Below are 17,974 nucleotides of genomic sequence, written 5' to 3'. Positions count from 1 at the left end.
GTGTGATGGCGAGATGAACATGGCTGTGCATGCTCCGCTGGACCCTGGAAGGGCTGCAGATGCCCAGAGCTGAGCAGCCGGCTGCCTGGGTGGGAGACCAAACTGGACAAGAGGTAGCAGCTTCTGCCTAGCCCAGTCAAACCAGCGTGACCAGGGTGCTCACTGCCCAAGAGGGAAACTTCTGCTTCGAGGTGAAAAGGAGACAGGGCCAAGCCAGTCCTGGGGCAGCTGCCTCTTCCCTGTCATCTTCCCCTGTTAGCGTGGGGAGGCCTTGGCACTCAGGGCTTGCTGACAGGTCAGCCTGGCACTGCTCCAGTGCTGGGAAGGGCAGGCACTGGCTCCAGGCTATGGATTTATTATTGCTTTCTGTGCTGCAGGGCCTGGCTGGAGCTATTAGCATGACACGCACAGCAGAGGCTCCTGCCGTTGTTAGGGCTGCTTCCTCTAGCACGTACGAGAGATGCCGGCTGGCTCAGACCCGGCCAAGAGCCAGAGGGTCAGCTTGCTCCCTGGTAACCGCCCCTGTGAGCACCTGTCAGCTGCAGGGAGCAGAGGGCCAAGCTGAGGCAATGCTGCCAAGCAGTATGGGACTGCTGCCTTAAGGCAGAAAGCCTCCAGTCTGGGTGCTGTGGCCACTTACCTGCCTGCCCGGTGAGTGTGGCTCTGCAGCGAGGCATTGGGGCTCGGCTAAAGGAAAGGGCTTGGACCAGGACATGCTGGGCACTAGCTCCCAGTGCCGGCTCCTCAGTCCCTGGTCCTGGAAGCATGGGGGTGGAGAGGGGCAGGTCTCCTGGGGCTAGCTGGTGCTTGGGTCACACACCCAGGAGAGCTCAGCTTACCATGAGGGGGAAGCAGCTGAGCCCCTTGTCCTGGCCCAGGGCCGTAGCCCAGCAAAGGAATGCAGTGAGTGGATCACAGCGTACTGCACAGCTGGGGGCTGCACTTCTGTTCCCTGCATGCTGCGCAGGGCTGGTGGAATCCCCAGCATTGAGCTGAAGGCATCCACTGGTCCCTGTCCTGCTCTGCAGAAGCAGCAGGTGCAAAAGCCCCAGGAAGCCCTGCTGGTTCTGCTGTTGGTGCCTGTGCTGTAGCTCACGGCTGCGCTCTCCCACGGGAGCTGCAGCAGATGCACAGGGCTAGTGATGCTGTAGGGGGTGAGGTTAGCCTCAGCCAGCCCTTTCTACTAACAGCCCACACAGCTGTTTACTGCTGAACGCAATGGCTGGGGTGAGGGGGTTCTTGGACCTGGGGGCTCTCGTGCCCTGGGTCAGCACTGAGGCAAGGGCAGCTCCTTGCTGCTGGCCCTGGGATGGGGGTAGAGGCCTGGATTTGGGGTGGGAGGGGCACGACAGGTGCCAGGGTCCCTTGCTGATTTGATGTAACTCATAAAGCCAGGCTAAGGCTTTGGCCCAAGCAATGTGACTAATAAAGTTTGTTACAGAGGTTGGTGGGACCTCATCTGTGTCTGGCTGTGTCTGCATGCTAAGAGGGGCTGCACTGGTTGGTCCCTGACCCATACTAAGCCAAAACTGGCTGTGGGTGTGTCCGATATCAGGGCTGGGGCTGCCCCTGTGAAGCGTGCACCACACACTCCTCTCTTCCTGACAGAATGGCCTTACTAAGGTGCTGCAGGGAGGCCAGGCTCGTGGGCGGGCAGGTCACTGCAGGGGAAACTCAGCCAGACGGGCCTATGGGGCAAGCTCTTCCCACTGGTGTCCTTGTCACAGTGAGGGTAGTGCACCCCCCCTCCCCATGGGAATGGCTAGGTGTGGGGATGTGTGAGAGCACCGGGGCGGCTGCCTGCCTCTCAGAAGCTTGCACTGGCAAAGCTGGGGGCAGCCTGGGTCCCAGTGGAAGGGGAGCTGGGATGGGGGGAGGTAGCAGCACTGACCTGCTACTATTCATTAAGGTCCTTAGAGGCAAAAGACTACAGTAGCCACTAGGCAAAAAAAGTTTATTAGGGACCCCCCTGTGAGGGAGCCCTGCATTTCTTAAACTTCATTTCTTCCCAAAGTTAGAGGCATGTTGGCCCCATGGGAGGCCTGCCTTAGTCCAGGGCCCCACTACTCTCCCCCTGGATTACACTCAGTCACTATATACATATCCTACAGCAGAGCCTCACCCCAGTCAAGGTTGGCCAAGCCGGGGGCCTTTCCACTGCTGCTTTACAAATGGTTCCCCCCACAACAGGCCTAAGCTGGGTGTGTCTCCCATCAGTGCCCCTGGGGGGCAGCAACAGTTCAGCTCTGGCTTACAGGGATTTGACACATTGGTCATGTTGCCTCAGAAATTGCTTATCACCAAACGAATGGGTGAAGGTCCCAGGGGAGAAGGGTAAAAGCAGCCTGACCTCCCTGCCATGCACTGGTTCCAGCAGGAAGGACCTGCAGGCAAAGCTATGCTGTATTGGCAAGCAGCAGAAACAAGCGCTGCTCTCTAGGGCTCATTTTCCCCGGAGCAGGGTGGATGGAGCCTACCACCCCTACAATTACAGCTGCATCAAATACCCTGTTTGGGAGGAAACCAGCTTACAAGATGCTCCAGGCCACTCAAGCAGCCACCTACACAGTCTGCTGCTTGCATGGACTCAGCAGCTGGCTGGAGGCCACTTGCCCTATCTCCCTGGCACGGGCAGTGGCAGAGTACTGGTCTAACACCCATGCATGGCTGTGAGGTTCCACAACAGAGGGAGTGTAGCAGCAGGATGATGGGCCATGCTTGGGAAAGCAGCTTTGCCAGTTATCCCGGATACATTGCCTAGCAGTTTAACAGTGATTAATCAAACGAACATGGCTCCCTGGCAGTGTGGTACCAGACAGGGCTGGTGCTAGCGCAGGGGCCAAGCCTAATACAGTCTACGGCTAGCTTCCATGCAGATGGGTTCAGCGCCAGGGTGGGCTCGCTGTGGGGGCACAGCAGTTCTTGCTGAGCCCTGCCCAGGAGCTGTTTCAGCCAGGCTTGGTGCTCAGGAGCTGGGAAGGTGAACAAAGCAGGGCCAGCTCTGGTCCTCCTGCCACTTTAGCGTGTGTGGGCGGCTCCTCTTCCTTCCATGCTCCTGGCGGGCCGGGATCAGGTGGGTCGGGTACTGGGACAAGCCCACTGAGATTTCCCCTGGAGAGAAAGCACAAGCCAGGCTGAGGATGGGGAGGGGGCAGCCATCAGACACTAACCCCCACCCCATGCTATTGGGGGCTGGGAGCCCAGAGAGGCTGGTATGGCAAACCAGCACCACTGTAGCAGCTGGTGGCACTGCGCCTGCTGCAGCATCATGGGCACAAGAGGAAGGGGCGCCAGACTGGACAGAGGGAGGGCGAGGACAAGGGCAGCCTCCAGAACAGCATCCGGGACACTCCGGCAGGCTGACTGTGTTTCCCCAAGCAGCCCCCAGCCGTTAATGCCCTGCCAGCTCTCCCCTGCATCCAGCCACTCGCCCTGCTGCAGTCAGCATTCCCCACAGCCCTGCAAGTGCTGCCATTTCAGGACAGCGGGCAGCTCTGCACCCGGTGGCCACAAAGGAGCGGCAGCACCAGCGTTAGGCTGAGCTGCCTCCAATTCCATGGCCAGCCACTCAGCTATTTGCCCAGCAGGCAGAAGGCCCCCCCCCCCCGCCCCATCTCCCTACAGGAGCATGGGCGCATATGTGAGGCAGGTGTGCCCACCCCCAGACAAGTTCACACAAGAGGGGCAAGACCTTCCCACTAGGCGCTCCACAATCAGAGGCGTGAGGTGGGCAGTAGGGGCGCCGTGCGTCATGCCAAGCCAGGCCCCACACACACCCGTCAGTGATGGCACTATAGCATTCAAGCCTGTATATGTGCCTGAGATAGAATTGTGGGTTCTGTTTGACTGTTATTCTTCTATCCTTACTAACATATGTGAACAAAGCCACTGTGTGTTGCATCTGCCAACAGCCAGATGGAGTTTATAGCATAATGAGTAAAGATAAGGACTAGAAGTAAAGTGTTGGTGGGAGTTTAATATAGGAACATACAATTGAAGGCAGCCTACTCCTCTCCCAAGCCAAGGTCAAACAACCAGTCGGGAGGAGGAAGGTGTAAGAAACACTGAAACCCAAAGAAATGGTCACCCTGGCCAGAGGACCACCTCACTCCCTACCCCTCCCGTGGGGTACAAAAGAGGTGGTACCGAAGTCCCCAAACTCATGACTCTCCAAAACAGAACATGACCATAAATTGTAAGGGGTGGGACCAGGGGTGCGCACTACAGGTATAATTAAGCCTGCTATGGGAGGGGGCAAAAGGAAAAAGCCTTACTGGTGTATACAGCTGTGGATATGCTTGCTTGGTAACCCCAATAAACATCGCATTGCCTGCACTTTGGACTCTGGCCTTCTGCTTTCTGTCTGCGTGAGAAGAACCAAGGGAGGGCGAGGGGAAGCCCTAACAGCTCCCGTCCACTTGTCACATAGCACCTCAATCCAGCCCCTCGCCAGCCCAAAGAGACATCTCCACCAGTGGGGGTTGCCAGGAGAACAGGGCTTCCTCTAGAGCTTCCAGCAGCTGCTAGGCTCTGGGCCCTGCCCATGGCAGAGCTGGCCTGGGGCTGCAGGCATCCCTGCCATTGGAGCTGGGCAAGGACAGAGGCTCTGCCAGGGATTTCCCTACACCCCCACCCCCTTCCCCCAGTTTTGTGAACTAGTTACATGCAGTGTTGCCAATTTAGTGATTGTTTGGACATTTGAATTGAAACATTAATACACACTTTGAAAGCATAGACAGTGTATAATAAAATACGGGTATCTGAAAAAGTATAATAGATTTGAAAAGTATGAGCATAGACTAGCTTCCTTATACAGCTGTTTTTATGACAATGTCAGTGCATTCAGTTCGGTGATGTTGGCCAACCTAATAATTTCAAATGATGATTTGTAAGCAAAGTCTCAATGAGCTCTCCCTGACAGCTAGTGATGAGCTGGGGCTGGGGAGAAAGGCTTCAGATCCAGACTGTATTTACATTCACACCTAATCTACCTAGGTATCCAGCAAACAGAGCTCTGTTGCCCACGTGATAGATTTTGGCTGGGGTTGGGTTACAAATCACTTGAATGCGGAAGGGGGTGGTAATGAAATGTTATTCTTACTGTATGAGTAAAGGGCAGTAGAACTGTACTTAGCCTGTGCTGATTGAGGGCATCAAGAGAGAGGATTGAGACAGGTGTTTTGCTTGATGGTCTGCCTGAGTCACAAGTAGTATTTGACCTGCCCCTCTCCACTGTTTAAAAACAGAGCTCATTAGGCTCCAGAGATAATCTTTTGGTTTGTTAAGTGACCACTACAGCAGAAATCACTGATAATCAGGTCTAAGTGCTTAGACCTGCTGTGGGACAGCGTTTCTGTGGAAGAGGCGGCCCAGTCTGCATTAGCAGTGAGGTTCCCCCACTGAGAGCTCAGCTGAAATCACTGAAAATTGGGTGGAACCTCAAGAGAGCAACTCACAGAGGTCACAGTGGCAGGTGGTAGCAGAAGGTGACAGTGCAGGGCCATTGGCAACAGAGTGATGGAGTGAATGGTAGCACAACGAGCAACAGTGGCCAGAGCGAACAGTGAGCAGCTGGAGGAACGAGCAAGGTGCCTTCTTGCCCCCAACCTGGGAGGTGAACTCATGTGAAAGCACCTCTGAGTCTCCACTGACCAAGGATGAATGGTAATGAGGCTGTTAAGAATGCTGGAGCCACAACACAGTTCTTGCGAACAAACATGGCTGCGGCATCATACTTTCTATTTAAGCAAGAGATACCACACACTACAAACTGGAGGCCAATGTTAAGTGCATTGTCACTTGTTCATCCTGAAGTTGAACACTGGTTCTGAACAAGACCAGCGAATGCTAACTACCTTTCTGCAAGAAACTCAACTGACTGACTAGAAGCATGTGGTGCAACAGTGAAAGACTCAACAGTTGAAAAAGTGAGGAACTCCTCTCTCACCACATTCAAAAAAATTGCATACATGGCTGATGAATGCACCGATGCAAATGGGCATCAAGTATTAAGTCATTGTGTATGTTATCTTGATGTCAGTGGTAGGCCAGTAGATGCATTTCTAGATGTTCAAGTTATAGAAGACCCATTGGCTGCATCTGTGACAACCCACATCTTAGAAGAGTTAAATGCTTGTCAATTGGACCCCAAACAGATGGCTACTTGTGCATTTGATGGAGCTGCAAATTCTCTGGAAGACATGGTGGAGTACAAGCTTTGCTCAGAGAAAAGTGTAACCCTAATCTCTCCTATACACACTGCAGAGGCCATCTACTCCAACTAGCGCGAGTACGAGCTCCAGACTCTTCATTATATTCTTTTTTCAGCAAGAGTCCAAAAAGACTGAATATCTTGGAAAATACAGAAGATACACTGGGACTGAAGTTCAAATTAGTCCCACCTGGGAAAACCCTCTGGGTTTCTCATGAGTGATCCTTGGCTGTTGTCTTAAAATTACTCCAGCCGTTATTACTGGCTTTGGAAAGTATCTACCAAGATGGGATGGATCTAAGTAGTGAGGCTGGTGGATTATTTTTGCTACTACATTCAGAGAAGACTATTGCCAATCTCTCTCTTGTAAGTCCACTGTTGAAACCACTTGGGTCATTAAACAATGCCATCCAGGCATCTGCTACAACAGTAGTAGATCTTTGTCCAGCAATAGAAGCTACATTTGGCTCAGAAAGCTATCGACTGAAAAAGTACTGGTAGAAGCAAAGACTTCAGTCCAGAAGTTGACTAATGAAGACATTTATATTTAATCCTTAAGTGAAGAGGACAAGAAGTGTTTGTTAAGACAACTGAAAAAGTACACAGACTTGATTCTTAAAAACCTACAGCAGCGATTTTTAGATTCTACTCAACCTCTACATAGCTTTTACAGATCCCTGTCCTATAAAACACTGACAGTTGAGTGGAGTGAGGCACTACCAGCAATGGGGCTGGCATGTGCTCAGGACAGAATAGAGAATTTGAACACAGAGTGGAATATCATACAATGAATGAATGAATGAAGATTTGACTTCAACTTCTTTTTTATCATCACTAGTGACTCCACCTGATCTTTATGCTATGTTTCCTGGGATGAAAGAACCAGGAATTCATCTCTTGCTACTACCAGTCACAACAGCTACAGTTGAGCCTTCTTTTTCATCATTGAATAGAATTTTGTGCTCTGAAAGAAGTCGCCTTCTGCCTGTTCATGTGAATGAACTAATGAGCACATCAATTGAAGGAATGGAAGTACCGGACACATGAGAAGCCACCAAAGATGAACACGTTGCATTCAAGAAGTTCGTTAACAGAGTTGTGCAAAATTATAACAAGAAACCAAGAAGGATGTAGATATTGTGCTTCATAGAAGGCTTGAATAGCCAACTTTAATTTGTGTGATTTTAAAACATGAGTTAAATCTAATAAAATGGTCATGAAATATTTTTCAGTTTTTACTATGGAGCCATACAGCCCATCTTCGCCCTCATGGTCTCACCTCTCATCGGCCCTGAACCCCCCCTCCCCCAATTTCAATTCCTGTGGAAAAAAACTGGGCTCTTCCCAGCCAGGGCAGCTCAGCGCTGCGCTGATAGTGCTTCTCGCTCCACTGCCTCAGCCCTGCCCACCCCACAACCCTGGATGGCACCTGCCACACCCCGCTCCCTGCCCGCATGCCATGCAAGGGGGACAGGCCCCTCCGGCACTCTGCACTGCAGCCCTGTCGCCCACGGGGGCACCAGCCTGGGCCGTTACCTGTGCCGATGGAGGGAAGAGATTTGACAGAGGAGCCCTGGGGCTTGCTCTTCTGGAGAGACTCAGGAGAAAGAGAGAAATGGGGTGAGAGACCCCACCTAGGGATGGGATGCAACCCTCCCACCTCCCAGGGACGGGGCAAGAGAGCAAACCCACTAGGGGATGGGGTGAGAGAGAGAGATCCCTGGGATGGGGGAGGGGGAAGGACCCACTGCATGGGTAGGGGGAAAGGATGGGGCAGAAAGGCAGGGCCCCTGCACCCCCCTCAGGCTCCACCCCTTCGGTGTACACCCCACCCCCACTCTCCATCCCCACCAGAGACCGAGCTCTCATTTCCCCCCCATTGGCTCTGCTCCCTTCTCCCCCTCAGCCTGAGCTCAGCCCTATTGCCCTCCCTAGAGTCTTCCCCCCACATTCAGGCACCCCCCTCCCAGCCTCAGCCCCACTCTGCCTTGCCTTGGTGTTGCTCCTCCCCTGAGGAGTGGGGGGGCTCCCTGCCAAGTCCTGGTCCTAACTCACCTCCAGGTTTGTCCTTGCTTTCCTCAGCACGGCATGTGTTTGGGTCACTGCAACAGGGGGGGGGGGGGAATCAGAGTGGGCACCGCTCCCTCCTGACCCCAGGGAGGGGGTGTCAGGATTGGTGTCGCTTCCCACGAACCAAACTGCAGGGGGCAGGGGCAGGGTCATTGTAGGATCCCCCAGAGCAGCAAACCCCAGCTGGCTCCAGCTACGTGAGCAGAGAGCAGTGTAGCCAGGCCTGGCCCATGCTGGGCCTGTCTGCTTACTGTGCCCCCCTACTTCAGCCCTATGGCCGGGGGCTCCAGCACAGACAGGACCCCTGCAATACCAGGCCTTGTCCCGCTCAGAGCAGGCCAGTGGGCACAGCCCCCAAAGCTGGCTATGCCTGATGATGATAACAGCAGGCGGGGGGACGGGGGGGAGAGAGGGAGGATGGGGCCAGCTGGCTACCAGACACTGGTGGGGCCACTCTGCAGAGCCTGTTCATTATATTTGGACGGCATTGGAGCCATGGCCCCTGCCACAAGATGGGGATGCCAGCCTGGTATGACTAACTTATGCCAGACAGCTGGGTGAAGGCAGGATGCTCCAAGCCCCCCAGTCGCAGACTCCATGGGGAGCCAAGTTCTGAGCACCATCGGTGGCAGGTGCTGTTTAATGACGGATGCCGAGGGGAGTGGGGACACACTCTGTGCCCACCATTGCCATGGCTATGCCCACCTCCCGCCACACTGGGGCACCTACAATGGCTGACGATGAAGTGCTCCATGTTGTCCTTCAGGCGGCAGGTGTCCTGCAGGCGCTCAGCTGCACTTTGGAGCAGATTCTCCTGCTCAGCTAACCTGGCCCTGAGCGCCAGGAGCTCGTCCTTCATTGCCTGCTCCTGGGCAGAGATGGGGACACAGTCAGCAGGGGCCATGTGCCTCTGCAAACCACAGCCTGGCTCCCAGGCACCCCAGGGCAGGCACTCGCCCCCTCCCATGCTGTCCAGAGCTGTGGTTCAGCATCCCGAACCAGGTGGGTTAGTGTGAACTACCGCAGCCTCTGCTGGAGGCTCTAGGGGCCACAAGCAGGGAGCTGGGGCTAGCCCCTTGCTCCCGCACCCCACAATGCGCAAGCCTCCCGTACTGCGCAGATGGAGCAGTCCCCTAGCTGCTGGCAGCAGCAGGCCCTATGCCCTGTCTGGTGCACCAGGCTGAGCAGAGTGATTGGGATGGTACCGCCTGGGCGAGGAGAAACACCATCCAGCCTTCCCACAGGAGCACCCAGCGGAGGGCTCCCTGGACCCAGGAGTGCCCAGTCACCCAGACAGCTCTTAATCCCCATCGGCTCACAAGCTGCCTGGATGAGCCCTGCCCTCCCATCCGTTGGAGCCCTAGACTCTTGGGGGCTGCCTGGGCAACCATGGGGGCAACATTGGCATGAACTGCGAGGGGTGCCGGGTGGGTGCCACTCACCACAGTCTGGGGCTGGGCTGGGCTGGGGGCCGCTGGCAGGGCTCCTCTCCAAAAGGTGGCGAGCAGGGAGGCGCACTGCTCCAGGAGCTGATGCAGGGCACTTGTGGCGCTCAGGAGCTGCCGGACGCTGCCCCGCTCCAGGGCCTTGCAGAGGAGAGAAGACTTGATGCAGACGCTGCCCTGCGGCTCAGTGGTCACAGCAAACTCAGAGCCACGACACGCCTGGCTTTCACGGGAGGGCACTGCCCAGCACAATGGCCCAGGTTCCCGATAGCCCGTTGCCAGGCTGGCCCCCTCTGCAGCCAAAATAGCTCTGGAATCAGTCCCAGAAGTGATGGAGACAGGTCCGTCCCATCTGGCCCCCTTCCCTGGGGCCAGCACCTCCACTGCCCACACACTCTGGCCAGCCTAGCAGTAAACGCCCCATCTCAGGGCACCCAGCTGAGTCCATCGGGCAGGTGATGGTCTCCCATGCACCCAGGTCAGGACAGACCCCCATGATCCTTTCCAGGTCCCCCAGAGCCAGCGTTCCCCAGGAGAGCTGGAGGGGCCAGCCTGAAACGCTAGCTCCCTGGCTGGGACCATGAGAGCGGTGTTATGCAGGGCTCTGCCCGCTTCTCCCCTGATCCTTCCCTTCTCGACAGAGGGCTCAGAGCAGCCTGGCCCTTCCCGATGTCCAGGGAGAGTTACCTCAGTGCCATGGGGCTCCAGGCTGGGCATGGCTAGAGCAGGCCGCAGGAGAGAGGCCATCTGGTGGACCAGCGTTTTGCCCTCCAGGATCTGCTGCTTCAGGGTATAATAGTCATCCACGTGGCCAATGACCTGGCACCCGCCTTTGCTGGCAGATGAACTCCTTGGGGCATCTCTCGCTGGCGCAGGGGCAGTCCTCCTCACCAGGGGGTTGTCCACGGGTGGCTCTGGAGCAAAGAGGGGTCAGCACTGCTGGTGTCCCTGAGAGCCCATCAGGGCTGCATTAGCCAGTGCCAGGCCCAGCACCAAGGGGGGGTTAGCGCCAGCATGTACATGCTCTGGGCTGGCACTTCCCTAACCTCTCACTCCCCATGTGCCCCCAAGCAGCTTGTTCTGTTTGTCCAGACTGTCCTAGGAGCAGCAGGCCACTTTTTCCAGACATCACGAGGGAGGCTGGGCACCCCCAGTTTTGGAAGCCCAACCTCAGCCACCTTAGGTGGGCTGATTTCAGGTAATGCTGGGCCCCTGCCCTGCCAAACCCAGGCCCCTCAACGTGGCTCAGGCTGGACTCCTGCAGTCACTAGCAATCTCTGAAGCTCTCAACCATGACCTTTCCCTAACATGCAACCTGCAGCTCTACATCATCCCAGCCCTCACATCGCTACTTCTCCAGGCGGCACAGGGCCAGCTCTCCTAGCCTCCACGCTTCGCATTGTCCTCCTCCGAGCTCAGCCCCCCACTCGGATCCCGCCACACGCCCGGCTCCGATGGGCCACCAGAATGCCATGCTATATGGCTCCCACCGAGAACCTGCCACCTGCAGACCCAGCCTCTCTGGGGGGCGGGCGGGCTGCCCACTGTGGCTCTGCACTCCCCTGGTTCCCTGCTTGCATCCCAGCAGGAGGTCACAGCTTGAGATGCCCCACGAGACTTGGACAAAATGCAGCATTCACTCAGGGGAAGAGACGAAGGGAAACGCTCTCGTGCCTTGGCCTCCTGACAAGGGGAGTGTGAAACCCAGACCCAGGGAATGGGGAGGCTGGAATGCCCCATGCAAAATGGGACCCACGTGCTCTTCAAATCCAAGGCTCCCAGAACCATCTCCCCAGAAGGTGCTGGCCTCTCTCTGCTCCCTCAGGAGTCTCTGCCTCAGGCCTGGAGGGTCTCTCTAGCTCAGTGGGTTTCAACCTGTGGCCCGCAGACCCCTGGGGGCTGCAGACTATGGCTAAGATTTCCAAAGAGGTCCGTATCACCATTCAAAACATTTTAGGAGTCCACAAAGGGTGAAAGCCACTGGGCTAGCTCAAGCAGAAATTCCTGGGGAAGGGTCTCCGGCCCATGCTATGCAGGAGGTGGGATGAGATGGTCCCTCCCGGCCTTAACACCTCGAGTGTGACCAACTGACTCCCTCCTTTGGGCTCCCAGCCCCAGATCATTCCAAGCGTCCCACCCTCGCTGCCCACGGGGCCTGGCTTGAGCCGCCCGTGCTCCAGGACCCTCTGCAGCAATGGCCCCGCTCTTCCCTGGGGGACAGGGCACATCCATTACCTTTCATTCGGTGGGCGAGCGGGGCCGGAGTACTGAGCAGGGCGGGCGGGGAGAGGGGAGCTGGGGAGCTCATGCCAACATCCCGAACTGGAGGAGAAGGGCTGGAGTCTGCAAAGGTGAGACGACAAAGGGTCCATTTACCAGGTTAATGGCACTTCTGCCAGGCATCAGGGTGCCCGAGGGGCCAGCGGGGTCCACACAGTGCCCTGGGGCTGGCACAGCCTCTCTTACCTTGGAAGGGCTGCCAGTCGGGCGTAGCCTGGTGTGTAGCGAAGAGGGGGACAGTGCTTCCCTCCGGCTGCTGCTGTGCCAGCTGCTGCCTCAGGGCACTGTTCACTTGGATGCCATGCAGCAGCTGCCTGCGCAGAGTTCGCACCTCTGCCAGGAGGGTGTCCAGCTCGCTGCTGGAAGGTGGTCTGCAATGCGCATCTCCACTGCAGGCTGCCAACACACACAGCTGCTCTGTCACTAGCCGTGCCTTCCACCCCCTGCACGCTGGTGTGTTGCCCCCCTGCACCTGCAGCCCCATGGATCCTCCCATCCCCAGCCGCCATGGGCAGTGAAGGGCAGCCCTCAACCAGCCCCAGCTTAGCATGGCGACATGCTGGGGCACGAAAAGGCTGCTCAGTGTGCTTGGTGCCCGGCCACGTCAGTGTGGGGTTGAGGAGCAGGGTGCGGAGCGCCAGGGCGGTGAGAAACATGCAGGGATGGGGTCACTAGCCCAACCCAGCACAGCCACTGGCGGGGTCACAGGGACAGAAATCCCAATATGCTGCGGTCTGGAGATGCACAGCCAGGCCCCCAAAGGGCCCGAGCTCTACCCAGCAGCTCCCCAGGCAGCAAGCTCCCACGGAACACAGCTTGCATCTCAAGGGTTCAAGGTGTTAATGACCACCCCCCCCCAAACCACAAAGTTCCCAGCAGAATCCTCAGCTCTGTCCTGTAGTGACACCACACAGGGGTGGGGCACAAAACCCCACGGGTCTGGAAATCAGCTGTGGGTCCATGAGCCTGGCCCTGGCATGGTCCCCAGTGTAGGGCCTGTGCTGGGACCCCTCATGGGCTTGGGGACACCAACTCCAGCCAGCAGGTGAGTGACGTCAGCTATCGGGACACTCAACCTCAGCTCCATTGTAGCTGTCTGGGCATCAAACCACAGGCCAGCAGCTGCTGTAACGTCTTGTAGGTGCAGAGGCTGTTTGCCGGGGCAGCTTCTGGTCTGGACAGCGTGGAGTGGGGAGGGCGGGGCAGATCCTGGACAGTGTGGGGGTGGGAGAGGTAGCACAGATCCTGGACAGGGTGGGGGTGGGAAGGGGTAGGGAGGGCAGGGCAGATCTTGGACTAGGTAGGATGGGGAGGGTGGGGAGTCCCTGGCTCACAGGTGATCTGGGTGGGAGGAGTGGGGTGGGGGGGAAATCCCGGGGGGGATGAACTCAGGCCCAGGCAATGCAGGAAGCAGCTTCCCTCCCTACACCTTCTGCATACAAACATACAGCCACTGGTAGCATAAAATTCCTCCTTTACCTGTAAAGGGTTAAGAAGCTCAAATAACCTGGTTGGCACCTGACCAAAAGGATCAATAAGGGGAGAAGATACTTTCAGATCAGTTGGGGAAGGTTTTTTTGTTTTTGCTTTGTTCTCTTTGTTGTTCTCTCCAGGTCAGCGAGGAACCAGGGCAGGGAAAAATACATCTCCCAAAGCCGTAGCTGAACTAAGCTTCTAAGATTACAAATTGTAAGTAAAGGCAAGGAAATGTGTTGGATTATCTTTTGTTTTAGCTTGTGAATTTTCCCTAGGTTAAGAGGGAGGTTTATTCCTGTTTTTGTTTTTTGTTTTTGTTTTTGTTTTTTTGTATCTTTAAAGTTTTGCCTAGAGGGGAATCCTCTGTGTTTTGAATCTGATTACCCTGTAAAATTACCTTCCATCCTGATTTTACAGAGGTGCTTCTTTTACTTTTTCTTTATAATAAAGTTCTGCTTTTAAGAACCTGTTCGGTTTTTAGTGTCCTAAAAACCCAAGGGCTGGTCTGTGCCCATCTTGTTAATCTACTTGGTTGGTATATTATTCTCAAGCCTCCCCAGGAAAGGGGGTGAAGGGGCTTGGGGGGATATTTTGGGGAAACAGGAACTCCAAGTGGTTCTTTTCCTAAATCTTTGTTTAACTCCCTTGGTGGTGGCAGCAATACCGTTCCAAGGACAAGGAAGAATTTGTGCCTTGGGGAAGTTTTTAACCTAAGCTGGTAGAGATAAGCTTAGGGGGTCTTTCATGCGGATCCCCACATCTGTACCCTAGAGTTCAGAGTGGGGAGGGAACACTGACAGAGGCATTTTGCACCCCACCTGGGGGACCATCTCTGGGGGGCTCCCCACTGCAGGCAGGTGGGACCTCACCACGGCAGGGGACACAGCATGGGGCTCTAGGGAGCTCAGGGGACAGGGCTGGAGATGGCTACACCCACCATGGCCTCACCCCATCCTGGGTCTCTGTCCCTGCCCAGAGCCCGGCAGCTGGCTGTCACAGGGGGTGGTGCCCCCAACCGGAGCCCGGCACCTGAGGCGGGCAGCCGGGACACCCACCCCAGCACCAAACACGGTGCCTCCCACAAGGGGACAGCAGGCAGGACAGACAGACCCATTGACAGAGCTGGTTATAAATCTATGGGGTTGCTATGATGGCCAGACACAGAGGAGGCCTGGGTGGATTCCCTGGCCTGCCCTGAAGTGCCACCAGGTGTGCCACCTTGCTGCTGGGGCAAGGCTGGTTGTGTGCCCCTGCCGCCAGCGCTGCCGGTCTGAGATGGCACTGTTGGGCTTGTTTGGGAGTAGGACAGTTGGTCAATTCGAGCACATTGAGACATGGGGCCACGCTCTAACCAGTTGGGGGCGCTGCCCCTGCTCCAGAGTCAAGGGCTGTACTGAGCTGCTCCAGATGGGCTCCCCAGTGCAGAGGGGGGTGCTGGGGCACTTGAGAGGCAGAGCTGGCCCCAATGCAACAGACCGGGCAGGACAGGCTGGCACGTACCCGAGGGAGCCGCCTGGGAGGAGCCGGAAAGTGTCTCGTGGACGCGCAGCTCGGTGCAGAGGGCTTGACAGAGCCGCTGGTTCTCCTCGCACTGCTGCTGAAGGAGCGGCACCGTGCACTCAAGCCTGCAGAGACAGAACAGCCGGAGTCAGAGGGGCACGGCCGCACACTGGCTGCCACCCCCCATGCCCTTCTCTTGCTAACACACACACCCCCGTGATGTTACAGAGCGGGGCAGTGACGTCAGAGCCCCTCAGCAGTGGTGCCATGACAGACCCAAGTGGGCCGGGACCCCGTGCCCCTGGGATGCTGCTCAACTGGCCAGAGGGCCAGTCTGTGTGCTGTGTGATCGTGGCACACCCCACCCAGTGCCACGCCTCAGAGCTCTGAGACACACCCCCGTTCTCCCTGCCTGGCATCCCAACCCCCACCTGTGGTTGTTCTCCTGGAGAGCCAGACGCTCCTCCCGCAGCTGACGACCGCTCTGCCGCTGCTCTGCCAGCTCCTGTGCGAGTGTCCGGTTCTCCGCCTCGGCCTCCTGCAGCCTACAGTGCATGGCCTCACGCAGCCGCTCCAGCTCTGGAGGGAGAGCCCCATTACCCGACGCCTCAGAGGGGAGTGGAGAGCCCCATTACCCGACACCTCAGAGGGGAGTGGAGAGCCCCATTACCCAACGCCTCAGAGGGGGAGGGGAGAGCCCTGTTACCACCAAGCCCCGTTATCTGCCGCCCCAGGTGGGGAGGGGAGAGCCCTGTTACCCAGGGAAGGGGGAGGAGGGGAGAGCTCCGTTACCTGGCAGCGGGGAGGGTGGGGGCAAAGCCCAACAGTAATGGCCAAGGTGGTGAATGGGGCTAGGGCAGGGGAGGGGCCACGTGCCTAGGGTGGGCAGGGCCCAATGCCACATGGCAGTGCCTGTAGGACGCTTGATGCCCACATAGGTAGGCCTGTGCCCAGGGGGATAGCACTTTCCCATGCACCAGCCCTGCTCTCCAATCCGCATCCACAGAGCAGGGAGCTGTAGGAGCCGCAGCCGCCAACACATGGGGGGCGGATCGGCGCAGCCCCTACCAAAGGAGCAAGGTCCAGCTGTGTCTGGGGGTCTCCTGCGATTAGGGTGACCAGATGTCCCGATTTTATAGGGATAGTCCCGATTTTGGGGTCTTTTTCTTATATAGGCTCCTATTACCCCCCCACCCCCAGTCCCGATTTTTCACACTTGCTGTCTGGTCACCCTACCTGCGATTCTGGGTCCCAAGGAGTGGGGTCTGCGCCACACATACAGAGAGCCCAGATCTAGAGCCGGGGCTGGCACTGAGCGCGCTGCCCTTGGGCTGCACCCCCTGCACAGAGGCTCGTGCCGGGCAGTGTGTGGCTGGCCACCCCCTGCCCCCTACCTCTGGAGAGGTGAGTGAACTGGAACTGAAGACTCTGGTTCTCCTCCCTCAGGGCTTGGGTCTCGCTGCTCAATGAGGATACGGACTCCAGTCCCTGGATGTAGATGTTGGTGGGATACCCTGGAACAGGAGCAGCCGTGACATCCGGGGCAAAGCTGCCAACACTCCCTGCAGGAGCCCCTGGGCCTCTCCCAGAGTCTGCGCCAACTGCCCACTGCTGTGCCCGAAGGAAGCCCTGGGCACTCCACCCCCAGGCTGGCCACCCACTCGCCCGCGCTGAGCCCACACTGATAGGAGGAGAGAGGACGGAACGGCTGTGGAGAAGAAATGGCTCAGCCCCATGAGGGGTCCCCCACCAGGATTGGGCCCTGGGAAATGGGGGCAGGGAGTGGGGTGCAGAGAGCTGAGCCCCAGCCAGACCCCTCCCTCCCAGGGAAGGAGATGTACCCACCCACCCTGGGAGCTGGGCTCTAGGGACTTGAGCAGACAACAGCGACCCCTCTCTGAGCCCCCCGAGCACCTCCCTGCCCCACACCTTCTGGGTACTGAGGTTGCCGGGTACCCAGCCCAGATCCACACCCTGTGATTTTTGGGTACAGGGCTTCTTGGGTACACCCCCCCGGATCCCCGCCCCAAACTCTCTGGGCCCAGGGGGTGCTGGGTTTCCCCCACCCTGCCCCACACCCTCTGGGCATAGGGGGTTCTGGGTTCCCCCCAGTCACTCCCCCACACTCTCTGGGCACAGAGTGTGCTGTGCCCTGTGTGCTGCCCACCCTAGTGGCATGGAGCACCCTGAAGTACTGTCCCGTACCATTGCCCTTGGCGGTGGTGGCGAGGCGTTTCTCCAGCTGCTCCCGCAGCCGGTCGTTGATGCAGATGGACTCCTCCAGGCGCTGGCGCAGGCTGCGGATCTCCGCCAGGTGTCCTTCCAGCAAGTCAGCACCTGCACTCGCCGGGGGAACAGAAAGCTGGGTGGGACACCAGGGCTCAGCCGGGAGCAGGTCAGGAGGGCACGATGCTTCCTGAGCACCACAGCCACCTCCCTGCGTTGGCTGGCCCCTGTCCCCCGCAGCCCGAGGAGCAGGACGAGAGCAAAGGGAGCTGACAGGCTGGGGCTGCTACAGTACAGAGGGCACACGGCCCCTTTCACACCTACCCCGGGACACCCACCAGACCGCACTCCCTACAACGGCACAGTTCTACCCCCGCCCCCAGCCCACGGCTCCTCCCCTCCCCGCGGCGCAGCTCTTACCCGTCAGCTTGTGGCTATCTGGATACCCAGAGGGTAAGTGCTCATAGAGGGCCCCCATGTGAGGCTGGGCCCAGAGGGAGTTGCTCTCCAGGAAGGCAGCCCCTGCTTTCCTTTCCAGCTGGGTGGACCTCTGCAGGGGGCAAGACTGTGGGGTGAGATGGGGAACGTGGAGACAGCGGGAGGTGCTGGCTTCCCTGAAGTTGCTGGCCAGTGGCACTGGTTTGACTGGTGGTGCGGCAAGAGGTCCCCCTAGACAGACATGGACAGAAGTGGGTCCGGAGCCCACAGGAGGGCAAGGCTGGGTGCCACCCTGGGGATGAAGGCAGGACCTGTCCCAGAGAGAATG

At 57.6% G+C, this 17,974-nt stretch overlaps 1 protein-coding gene across 9 annotated transcripts in view; it reads right to left on the bottom strand.

The window, feature by feature from the left end:
* The window catches only part of LOC117881392 (myomegalin-like), a 162,662-nt gene that overhangs the window by 6,841 nt on the left and 137,847 nt on the right, over window positions 1-17,974 (bottom strand). For 6 of the 9 annotated variants that reach the window (XM_034778579.1, XM_034778581.1, XM_034778582.1 and 3 more), the window contains 13 exons: window positions 17,629-17,877; window positions 17,188-17,319; window positions 16,377-16,496; window positions 15,414-15,561; window positions 14,983-15,107; window positions 12,193-12,402; window positions 11,962-12,069; window positions 10,414-10,640; window positions 9,724-9,867; window positions 9,011-9,149; window positions 8,267-8,313; window positions 7,748-7,808; window positions 2,234-3,111 (listed from right to left, as the gene is read on the bottom strand). In XM_034778579.1, the coding sequence (XP_034634470.1) occupies window positions 2,966-3,111; window positions 7,748-7,808; window positions 8,267-8,313; window positions 9,011-9,149; window positions 9,724-9,867; window positions 10,414-10,640; window positions 11,962-12,069; window positions 12,193-12,402; window positions 14,983-15,107; window positions 15,414-15,561; window positions 16,377-16,496; window positions 17,188-17,319; window positions 17,629-17,877 (1,856 nt within the window). In that variant the 3' untranslated portion in view covers window positions 2,234-2,965. Of the gene's footprint in view, window positions 1-2,233; window positions 3,112-7,747; window positions 7,809-8,266; window positions 8,314-9,010; window positions 9,150-9,723; window positions 9,868-10,413; window positions 10,641-11,961; window positions 12,070-12,192; window positions 12,403-14,982; window positions 15,108-15,413; window positions 15,562-16,376; window positions 16,497-17,187; window positions 17,320-17,628; window positions 17,878-17,974 lie in introns of those variants that run through there. The other 3 variants (XM_034778576.1, XM_034778577.1, XM_034778578.1) reach the window with 3 other exon arrangements.

This window comes from Trachemys scripta, chromosome 8 (genome assembly GCF_013100865.1).
Source record: "Trachemys scripta elegans isolate TJP31775 chromosome 8, CAS_Tse_1.0, whole genome shotgun sequence".
In the NCBI taxonomy this organism is placed as follows: Eukaryota; Metazoa; Chordata; order Testudines; family Emydidae; genus Trachemys; species Trachemys scripta.
The sequence above is the reverse complement of the archived record's forward strand: the minus strand, read 5'-3'. Positions and strand labels throughout refer to the sequence as shown.